Source organism: Chrysemys picta, chromosome 8 (genome assembly GCF_011386835.1).
Source record: "Chrysemys picta bellii isolate R12L10 chromosome 8, ASM1138683v2, whole genome shotgun sequence".
In the NCBI taxonomy this organism is placed as follows: Eukaryota; Metazoa; Chordata; order Testudines; family Emydidae; genus Chrysemys; species Chrysemys picta.
This window is the reverse complement of record NC_088798.1, coordinates 56,278,328-56,289,988: the sequence shown is the minus strand read 5'-3', so window position 1 is coordinate 56,289,988 and position 11,661 is coordinate 56,278,328. Positions and strand designations below refer to the sequence as shown.

The window sequence follows — 11,661 nt, the reverse complement described above, 5'->3', positions numbered from 1 at the left end:
TGCAGCTAGAGAAGTCACAGGAGGCTACTCCTTTTCATCAGGCGCAGGCGCAGCGGGTTCACTTGGGCTGGTATTCGCCTCGACTTCCTCACCACCGGACTTAGTAGGAGGAAAAAACTTTAGGAGAGGAGTACCTTTCAGCACTACATCTTGTCTTTGCCATCTTTCTTTGGCCTCCTTCAATTTCTGCCATCCTCCTTTCTTCGACATGGTTTCTATTGTCCAGTTTAAGCCTACTGTGTACAAAGTTCAATATTGCTTGGGCCCACAAACACTTACTTAGCCCACAAAGACATTGAATTCATAGTCTTGCTGGATTGATTTGTATAAAGCAATATCTAACGAGACAAAAAATTTCCGATTACTGTCGCTCAGCTGTTCCTTCAATACGGAATGAAGGGCCTACAGTAGGGCCTAAAAATAGGAGGGCCTTAAGAGTATAGCCTTATTAGCCTATGGGTTAATCTGGCCCTGGTGGCAGCATGGGCTAGCAATGTGAGTATGTACTCAGAGTTCTGAGCTGTCTTTTACAGCCTGTGTTGAAACCTGTGTTGCTGCATCTTCACTGCTATTTTTAGCTGCACTAGCTAGACTAAAGCCAGCATAGGTATGTCTTATCATTGGTGGTTCCTCTATTCGAGGACGATCTCTGCCATGGATTTACATATGGATGCCTGAGATAATTCAGGAGTCTGATTCTGGAACCACAGATCCACCTGCAATAGGTACAGACATTTCCTGGTGGGTCAGCTGTCTGGTGGGAGAAACTTCTTTCTTTTTTCTTCCTTCTCTCTCTTTTCAGCTTTGAGGGCAAGGCACGTCTTCTCGAAGCAGGCCACTGCCTGATGGAGGATGTGATACCAGTGAGGTCAGTTTGTGGCTTGCTCCTCCCAGTTTGTGATGTCCACATTGTGCCTTTGTAGTATTTCGTCTGACCACCACAAGATATGTGACCATAGGTGAGCGGAGAGTAGAGGGTTTGTTTTGGGAGATGAGAAAATGGCAGTTTTGATGATGAAATGGTCCGTCTCAAAGCCATTACAGAGAACAGTGGCAGTCATCTGATTGTGAAGAAGCCTTAGGACCTTAATACATTTTGGAGGGCAGCCAAATCTGGCCACCACCTTCCACAGGGCTTCACAATTGATGGAGTTGAAGGCCTTTGTCAAATCAATGAAAGCTATGTGCAGGTCCTGATTTTGCTCTTGAGACTTTTCATGGATTTGGTGGGCAACGAAGATCATGTTGGTTGTCCTGTGGGATGGTCTGAAACCACACTAAGATTCCAGCGATATTTCCTCAGCAAGGGGAAGTGATCGGTTTAAGAGGATACTACAGGTGAGAATTTCCCCAGCTGTAGATAGCAAGGCAATGCCTTGATAATTTCCACACTCCAACTTGTCTCCTTTCTTAAAGATTGTAACAATGTAGGCATTTCTCAAGTCTTCCAGAATCTTCTCATTATACCAAATTTGAAGAAAAAGTTTATGGAGTTTCTTTACCAGTTCTTCACCTCCAAACTTGTAGAGTTCAGCTGGTATGTCGCCTGGTCCTGCTGCCTTGTTGTTCTTAGTTTGCATGATGGCTTGTGTTACTTCTTCAAGGGCGGGGGGGATCAGCAAGAGATTCTCGTTCATGTTGTTGAGGTATGGATTCGATAGTAGTATCAGAGACAGTTGACTCATGGTTCAGGAGTGACTCAAAATCCTCCTTCCATCTGGCTTTGATGGCTTCACTGTCCTTAAGGTACATTGACCCGTCTTGGGCTCAGAGTGGTGTGACACCATGGGAGCATGGACCATAAATGGCCCTTTTGAAAAAATCTCATGTCATGTTGATTAGCGTAAAGCTCGATCTCCTTGGCCTTTTCTCATTACCCCTTGTTTTTGATGTCATGGATTTTCCTTTGGGCTTCAGCCTTGAGTTGCTTGTATGACTCTTTCTTCTGGTGGTGTGATATGTCATTTTGCCATATGTGACGAGCTTTTCTTTTCTGGTCAAGCAGGCCCTGAATCTCAATGTCATTCTCATCAAACCAATCTTGGAGATGGTGCGTGACATAGCCAAAGGACTCAGTACATGCCGAGAGAATGGCAGCCTTTAATCCCTTCCAGAAATTTTCATTGCCATCATCAGCTGTAGATATGGCAGTTAACCTCTCTTGAAGACACTGCTGAAGTTTCTCACAAGTCACTATATATCTTGAAGAGACTTGACAATTAATTTCTTTTGTACTGATTTTGCATGATTAGGATGCCTTGAGACGATCTGGAAATTCATGATGGATCTAACAAGGTGATGGTCTGTCCAACAGTCATCGGTTCCATGTGTGGCCCTTGTGATGTGGACATCCTTTTGATCTCGAGCTCTAACGATAACGTAGTCAAGAAGGTGCCAACGCCTGGAGTGAGGGTGTCTCCAGGTTGATCTTATACTTCTCATTTTGTCTAAAGAGGGTGTTCGTGACGACCAGTCCATGTTCCACACATTTGCTCAGGAGAAGGATGCCATTGGAATTGGCCTTTCCTACTCCTTCTTTTCTGATAGTGCCATTCCAGAGATCTGACTCACGCCGGACTCTAGCGTTGAAATTTCCGAGGAGAACGGGTATGTCTACGCAAGCTGCAATCACACCTCCGATTGCAGCGTGGACAGACCCATAGAGAACCTCAGTTGGAATATGGCAGTTTTCAGCAGCACTAAATTCACACAAACGAGCACAAGGAAATCTGGGACACCTGTCAGATAAGGTAAGGGCTGGGCGGTGCCCATGCCATCACAAGGGAGGGGCTGCTTTGGGTGAGCATCCAGTTGTGCCTGGAAGGGTGAGGGAGAGAGCCTCCTTTTTCTTTTTCTCAGCCAAACAGCCTATCTCTTTTCCCCGTTCCCTTTCACCTTGTGGATTTTACTCTGGAAGTGGGGAGGGACAGGACTCACTGGAAGATCTGCGGGGCAGAGGTTCAGTATGTATCATGCCTGAGATGAGTCCTGGGGGACTTGCATGTGCTCTGCCCAAACTGCTCTCCCGGTTCTCCTCGCACCCGCACCAGCAGACAGTGAGGTTGCTGCTGCATGAACTTCGTGGGGGTGAACGGGAGGAGACTCGGGCCCAGCCTACTGACAAGGTCTCTGGGACAGGATCCGAGGCTGCGGCACGGCGGGGAAGGTGGCAGCCACTCGCCGCTCTGCACAGCCAGAGCGCCCCCTAGCCCGACACGCGCAGGGTCGGCTGTTGCCGGCCATGGGCTCCCCTACCTGCTCTATCGTTGCCCCTTTAAGAGCCCTCTACGCGGGGCTAGCGTTCGAACCCTCTCCCTCCCTCCCCATTGGCCAGAGCGGGCGCGCGGAGGGCAGTGGAGGGGGGCCAGTCGACTGTTAGCGCAACCGGCGGGGTGCTCTGATTGGCCGGCGGGCAGGGGCACTATATAAAGCGATCCTGGCGCGTGGGCTAGCTTCAGTCGGCGGCGCGAGCGGGCAGCGCGCGGTCTGTGGGGCCGGCGGCGCCATGGAGTTCCGGCTGGAGGCGCACCGCATCGTCAGCATCTCGCTGGGCAAGATCTACAGCGCGCGGGGCCAGCGCGGCGGCCTCAAGCTGCACAAGAACCTGTTGGTGTCGCTGGTGCTGCGCAGCGCCCGCCGGGTCTACCTGGGCGAGCCCGGCGGCGAGTGCGCCCTGCCGCCCCGCCCGGGCCCGCCGCCGCCCCCGGACTGCGAGAGGCTGCGGCGCGGCTACCGCCCGTCGGGCTCGGAGGCAGTGGCGCGGGGGCGGGCGGAGTTCCCGGCCGAGTGCCCCCGGAAGCGGAGCGCAGCCGAGCGGGGCCAGGTGGCGGGCTCCCCGGGGAAGAAGCCGCGGCGTGAGGCGGAGCCGCCCCCGCCGCAGGAGGACATGGAGACTGGCAACGTGGCCAGCCTCATCAGCATCTTCGGCTCCGGCTTCTCGGGGCTGCTGGGCAAGGAGCGTGGCGCAGCGGAGGCGACCGAGCCAGGGCAAGTCTGCTGCGAGCAGCCGGCGCTGCGGAGCCTCAACCCCTGGAGCACGGCCATCGTGGCTTTCTGAGCCCCGCCGCGGACTCACCACTCTGCGCGGCCGCCCCTACCCCGCACCACCGGCGGGCGGAGGGCCGGGACTGGCTTCCTTCCAAGAAGGCAGGAAGCTCTGGGCGGGACCTGGGAACTTTTGGGCCTTGCCCCGCCGCCCTGGGAACTGCCCTGGGCAGCACCAGCACTTCACTTCTCCCTTCCGCGCACACGGACATGCCGCGGTCTCCTTTCCCCTGCGCTCTTTCCCACCTAGGGATCTGACTGTGCGACTCTTTGCCTTCCCATGTGGCGCCTTTCCTGCCAGGAATCTCCTTCCAGCTTGAACTGATTTCATGTCTCCCAACCCCAAACCTGCAGAGTGAAATCTTCCAGAGGCTGTTTCCATCCTAAACACTTGAAGCACTCCCCCAGATAATACTTTAAGTTGGGAAAGACTTATGTTGATTGGAAGCTTCTGTTTTGACAAGCTGGAAGTCGAAACTTTTACATGGTGCTTTAAAATGGTTAACGCAGTGAACAAAAAGTTTAGACTGATAGTCGTTGAGCCTTTTGGAGTAGGCTTGGTCACTCCTGGTCTTTGTTCTATAAAGGCTTGGGGATGTGCTGGGGCTCTTGTACAGTATTCTCTCTTCCACTGATGTATTTTTGTTTTGTATAAATGTAACTCTACGTGTATAACACGTATTAAATATTTTGCAGCTGTTTAAGTGTAGTCATATTTCTGTAGCCGCTTGGCCGGAGAGGGAGGGTGAGGGCTGGGTAGATAGCAATGGAGTGGGTGTGGTTATGTGGCTGTGGCCTGTATCCACCCTGCAGAGCTAGAGGCTTGGGGTGGTTTTGGTTCCAACTCGTCTGAACTGTGTATAAAGGGACCTTCTGTTAGGGGAAGATGGTGAAAACCCCTCCCAAGAGTTGACCAAGCCATCTGAACTACCTCTTGCTGCAGTCTATTCCCTGTTCAGGGCTGTACTTAGGCAAGCTGCCCACTGACTTTAGTGAGGTTTGATTGAGGAGGAAATGCTGAATGTATCTCGAGTTCTCCTTATTTATAACATATGCTCATTGGTCCAGAGACCTTTAGTAATGCAATTGTGAGTGGGATGGGGTTGTAACAGTTTGAGCTCTTATTCAGAAAATAGTCAGCGTGCAAAATTGTTAGCTTAGCACCTCATAGTTCATTGCATTGAGAACAGTTGCTCCATGCCAAAACAGCACTTAGACTACTACTCATCTCTAACTTGAATTTTTCTTGTATAATGTTCTATGTAGCTGTCAGATTTTGCAGTCAGTTGTTAGGTAGGGATATCTGACTTAACCAACTCAAGTCATGGTTTCCTTCCCCCCCCCCCCCCCCCCCCCAGGTTATTATTCCTCAGAACATGCTCACCTACTTCTGCGGTAGACACCAATTGTGAGTGCTTAAAGTAATTCTGTAGAACAGCCCTTCTATATAGTACTGAAGCAGTATTACTTAAAACAAAATAGCTATACATTTTAAGGGCTTTTGTCCTTATTTCCAAAGTGTGTTCAGGTTACAATTAAAGGTGACTTAGAGAGGGAGAAAATGGGTGTGTAACCTTATTTCATAATGCATAGAGAATTTTTCAAAGGAAAGTCCTGTTTTGTTGGTCTTAGTTGGATAATGGGAGTCTTTTCAGCCTGTAATTGATAAATAAAGATTTAATTCTTAAAAATCCCATGCAAATATGGGTGGAAATGTGTTTATGCTTTCCTGTTTTGCTGCTGTTTTATATTAAAATAGCCTGAAACATCTTTTATCCCCCTCTTTTTAAAAAAAAAAAAATACAAATTAAGTCTGTCTGGGAAGACTGGACAACTAGTGAAATGATATCATGAGTGAAAGTTGAGCAATTAAAAGAGGATTTTTGTAGCTGTCTAGATAATTGCTTTTTGTGTTGATGTAGTTAGACATTCCTTAATGTTTTAGATAAGTGATGCTTTTGATAAAGATTCACTGATTTGAGGCTTAAAACAAACTATGCCCTGAAGCCCCCAAGTCCTTTAGCAAAACCATGTAAGGACAAGACTTGGCACTTCTAGGGTACTAGACAACCGGCAGAGGGGAAAATCTTGCTTTTGATAGGGAGGAAAAAAACCTTTTGGGACCATCTTGCTCTGGTTTAAAAAAATAAAAAACCTGTGCATGTTACCTTTAACAATGACAGATTTTTCTCCAACTGTTTTCTGGGTTAAGTACTTTTTTAACTTTAATCTCAATAGGGTTTCACTTTTGTGATACGTATGTCATACTGTATGGCTCTAACTACACAGGCTGGTAGATACAAACTCAATTCCTAATATAACTAACTTTTTTAGGGGGAGGGGAAGCTTTCACAACTTCATACATCCAGGAAAAAGGTCCAAAGCCCTCTTTTTCCTCTTTCCCTTATCAGGTCACCTTCAAACAAAGTCTTCAGTCCTCTACTGAAAAGGGTTGCCAACTGGCAGAGGTGAAAAAAGAACTGAGCTTGGTGGGGAAAAGAGAGCTGGATTTAGGGAGACTTTAATCCTTTAATTTATACCATTTTGGGGATGTGCCCATGGGAACCCTCTCTTGCTGCTCCCTTCCCATGGTTTCACTGGGGAAAGTTTTGGGCTGAGAGAGGGCCCTGTTCTTGCACAAAAGGGTGGATCATAAGATCAAGGTCTCTCCTGTCCAGTCAGGATTTCTATTCAAATCTTGAATGAGTAGATTTCAATCCTCCTACTTCCTGATTCGTCTCTTTGGAAAGCTGTTCCCAAACAGCTTGAAGCATCTCTTAAAATATTGGCCTGTGTAGACATGGAGCTGTTCCTGCTTATCTCTGTGTGAATACTCCTACTCTGGAATAAGTGTCCACACATGGAGTTAATCAGGAAAAACTCCATGTCTGCACATCACCCGATGGGGGTTCTGTATTTAAAAGCCAGTAAAGGAAGGAAGGTCTGATGTTACAGCTGGGCAGAATGCACTGAATGTCTGTCTACATTGTAGAGAAGCCATAACATCCTTTCAACAGAGTGCTTGGCAGTGGTCATATAGTTAATGTCCAAAGAGGAGTTGTGTAATTGGTGTCCAACAAAATAGCTTGGTGGTTGGCAGCATCTGAAATGGCAGGACTAAAGGCTATTCTGGTACATATCACAACTCTGCTTCTGACTGCAGTGAGCCATCCAATTTACATCTAAATGTGTGATTTCTCCTTTATCAAGTGATAAGTAGTCTCACAAAAAAGGGCACAATCCAACTTCACAAGCTCCCCCCAGAACTATCTCCTGGGTTATACCATGCAACTAACTGACTTCAGTGGGGTTTCATAGATGTGATAGAGCATTTGGCTAATACAAGCACAATGAAATGCATCCACCTGTGGGGCAGTGAGTAGCAGCTAACCAGCATCCCCACCAACTAGTATGGTTCCAACTCGCAGAATAGCTGAACTTATTGGTATAAGGGGAAACAAGACAACGTATTTACAAACGAAGGTGGTTTCACCAGTGTCTGGAAACAAATGTACCAGGAAGCCTGAGTGCAGCAGAGATTGTTTTTGTTTTTTCTTGATGGCTGTGCTGGTTAGACAAAACCATAAGAGTGGGACATAGTGAATGAGAGGCTGTTCTTTAGTTATAGCTCTGGAGGGATCAGCTGAACTATAGTTGTTCCTCATGCTATTGGCACATTCTGACACTGGTTCAAAGACTGCACGTGGCCTCATGCTTGAGGTAGTGCTGTGTATTTTCCCCCCCATCCCCTGGGAGAGAACTTAAGCTTCCTGTTACTTCTGGACTTGTGATCTATGCAGCAATGTACAAACTTCTCTAGCAAATCCTTTCCACCTTCCTAAAGCATTAGCCCTCTTCTGTGGGAGCCGCTGCAAACAAGAATACTGATGGTATAGCAAACAGCAGGTCCACATCGAAGAGACATTAAAGACTCACTGAAGCCTCGTGGCAAATAGTCGACTGTATCTAGAATCCACTCTATATCAGATTTTCCAGTACCTTTTATTTTCTTGTTACTATGGATGCTGGCATATAAAAAGGAACTGTGGCCTAGGTCTTCCAAGTTATGTGGGTGCCAAACTCCTATTGAAATATGAGGCTCTGGGCCTGTGTTCCTTAGTTCATCTGTTCTATCTTCTGATTCTTCCTCCTGACTTTCTTCTGTTGATGGCAGTGCATTTAGTTTGCAGTGAAGGTGATGGCACAAACAGAATTGAGGCTGGAGAAGAAGAAACATGAAGAATAGGCACACAAATCCAAATACGACTTATGTGCAAATGCCCATTAAGGAAAGAGAAATATATAACTACACCAGATACAAATTAAAAACTTCCACCACTTGAAAGATAGGAAAAGTCTTATGGAAACTAAACAAGGCCTAGAAGGATATGACATAATAGTAATATGGCAGAATCCTTGCCTTCCTATAATAGCAATGAATGTTGCACTATTATTAAGAATGAAGAACAGCTAAAGCAGGGCAGCAGGAGATCTGTGTTCTGTTCTCATCTCTGCATGGACTTGTATGTGACCTTTTCAGCACCCTGCCTCAGTTTCCCTAGCTGTAATGCTGACCTGGAAGGGCTGCTATGAGGCTTAATCAGTGTTTTGTAAAGGTTTTGAGGGCCTGAGTGGAAGGTGCTATAAAAATCCTTTCACTTAGGATGAGAAGAGGGTGGTAATAACTTGAAAAGAGCTGGGCTGGAATGGGGTGTGAAGTCCTTCTCCCATGAAGGAGATGTATCTTGAGAGAAGGGGGAATGCATTTGCTTTCACCTTTCCTATACTGTAATAATTATTAATAAATTATGGCCAATTTCCAACCCCGGTGTATGAGCTATTGCTCTAATTAGGGATGCCTTCTGGAGAGAGGAAATCATTTTAAAAATACATTTAATGGTAAGGGAGCATTAATGCTGTGAATCATCTCTTCCTTTTAAAGATAAATATGTATTTCAGCAGATGCCAGCCAGTATTCCCATCCAAGATAGTGGACAAAACAGCCATGGGTAGAGGGGAGGTGAAAAGGGACACTGGATTTGGCTTTTAATGTGTTCTCTCCCATTTGGCACACTCCAGGGGTTCCCTGGAAGAACGTGCCCCAAGATGACCCTGCTTACACATCCCTTTTACTGCCTCAGGGAGCCTAGACTCATTGCTGCAGCATCTCCATGGGACTTGTCTCAGCACTCTGGAATCTAGTGAGCTGCTTGGAGCGAGGGAGAGAAACCTCCAGGGGCTGCATTCTTGATGCGGCCACTCCCTTGCCTAGAGAGGAGCAGCAGTTGGTTGCTGCCCACTTCAGGGAGAGCTGGAGCCGCAGTAACACTTGGGCGTTGAGAGGAAAACCCTGGAGAGGTTTAAATAGCAGGCTGGTGCCTTAATGGAGAAGGGGGAAAAAGTATGTGTGGAGGGGCTTGAAAAAGCTCCCTGCATTTTGTAGGGGGAGGGGAAAGAGGGGCAGCTGGTGCTTTATAAAAACCTTCCATACTGCCCCTGTATAGATTCTAAGGGTTAATTGAAGGGGAGTGGGGGAGACCTCATCTCCCCCAGCCCCTTGGAAGCTCTTTGGGACTTCCCTGTCTATACAGTACTGTGCATCCCTCTGATGCTATAGAGATATTAGTTAACCTGAGTAGAGGGAGAATTTCCTCCCCTCTCAAATATTTACATCCTCGTCTTGAGCTCTGTGCTGTTAGGTTAGGATATGTTTGGTGTGCCTGAAACTACAAAGGTGATAGAGCTGGCTAATGCTTTCCCTGCTGGCTCCTGGAGTTTTCTCTAGGGCAGAGAGGAGAGAGCTCTCCTCCTCTCCAGTCTTGGCCTCAGGCTATTGCTGCTGCTCTGAGGGGGGACACAGGCTCATTGGGAAAGAATTTGATGGTACAGGGAGGGTTGCTAATGGAAAAAGGGGAAGGTTGGCAGGGAGGGGTAGGGTTTGGTTTGCTGACAGGGCTTTCAGAAGGCCAGAGAAGAGAGAACCTTACCCTGAAGGACATGTACAGACTCTGCAATCATAGAAATGCTACTGCCAGTCAGGGTACAGGAAGCTCAGCAGTGGGGCCATGAACATTGGGTGGAAAGACCCCTGTTTTGGAAGCAGAAGTGACAGCTGAGCTGGGGGTACCTCACCTTGACATGGCCATAAGCAGGTGAGATGGCAGACGCTACCTTGAAAGTGTCATTAGCCATTTACGGGACCGTGCTGTTCAAGGGGGCGAGGGGCCTAGGCCTAGGAGTACTAGTGCCAGACTGAACTGGGCCAGTAAACCCCAGAAGGTGGGGTCAGATCCAGACCAACGAGAAGATGTGACCGCCATCACTGCAGAGCTAGAACTAGATATGCTGCCTTGGGGTCAGCAGAGAGAGAGAGAATGAAATGACACGCTTCTCTGATTAGCAAATTCAAAAAATTCCATTTGAGTTTTGGGTCTCTTTTGCTTCATGTTTCTGCTGACCCTCTCTCCTCTCCTGTCTGAAGTGGGCGGTGGTGATGGTGGTGGTTTGGTTTGGTTTTGTTTTTTTTGTTTGGGGTGTGTGTGTGTGATTTTTGTTACTTGTGGGAGAGGGACAACTGTGGACGAGTCTTGGCGCTGTAGTCTGAAACTGTCCTAATGTATTTCCCAAATAGTAATGCAAACTTCAGTGAGAACAAGGAGGAGGAAAAAGTGCATTCCTTGTCCGAGAAGTCATGGAAGAAAGGATAGGGAATAGATAGCTCAGGGGGAGAAGGGGGAATTTTCCAGGCCTCCCACTTAGAACTAATTCAAAGCTTCCAAGATATTTAGTCTGAAAATACATGGGGTGAGTTCAGGGCAGACACACTTGGCCTTAATTTGGAATTTCCTGGCTATTGTCAATCTGGGTCACAACCTGGATCACTTCACTTCCAAACTATTTTTTGATTTGGACCAGACCGAGGGAGCTGTTTTGACTTGTGTTTAGGCAGGTGTTTGTTAAAAAACATGTAACACTCTTGGCAAACCAGAACAGCTCCTCCCTTTTCTTTTTGCAAGGTGCCAAGTTCCAATCTGGAGTGAATATTTTCTACAGCTGTGGTAGAAACCACAGAAAATAAGAGCTTTAGAATGGAAAATTGGATGGGTCCCTCCCTGTATAATGGAAATACATAGAGTACCTGCTCTGGTAAAGTTATTGCTCCTGGTCTTCTGCCCTTCCTTGTCTACGTGCCTGCGGCTGTAAAGATGGAGAATTGGGGGCAGGATGGTGTGGTCTTTCCACAGTGTGAGAGTGGAGCAGGTGAGTGCATCCATGCTGTCCAATGCATAGCTAGAACATCTTCTATTTCTACCTCTACCCAAGGCTTGATCAAGAGGTGGATATTATAGACCCATGCCCAGGGCCCCATGATAAAAGCAGACTCTCAGCTTTCATTTAAAAACAAAAATCCAGCTGCCATGATGGAGAAAAGCCTGAAAACATGACTTGTGTAGCTATGTATGCCTGAGTCTGCAGGCAGCTTGGAACAGTAGCTGTAACAGGGGGAATCTGTCCATGTATCTCAATGGGGTGTTATCTTCAAGGTCTGCTAATGTGGTATGGGGGCTGCCAATGCCATTGCAGCAGGAGGCATATGGACAGCTGGAGAAGCAAGCA

At 47.5% G+C, this 11,661-nt stretch overlaps 1 protein-coding gene across 1 annotated transcript; it reads left to right on the top strand.

The window, feature by feature from the left end:
* The first annotated feature begins 3,435 nt into the window (after positions 1–3,435).
* Positions 3,436–4,748, top strand: IER5 (immediate early response 5). The gene has a single exon (XM_005290781.5). It carries the CDS (start codon positions 3,506–3,508, stop codon positions 4,055–4,057), a length of 552 nt encoding a protein of 183 aa, XP_005290838.2. The 5' UTR covers positions 3,436–3,505; the 3' UTR covers positions 4,058–4,748.
* Positions 4,749–11,661: the final 6,913 nt, after the last annotated feature.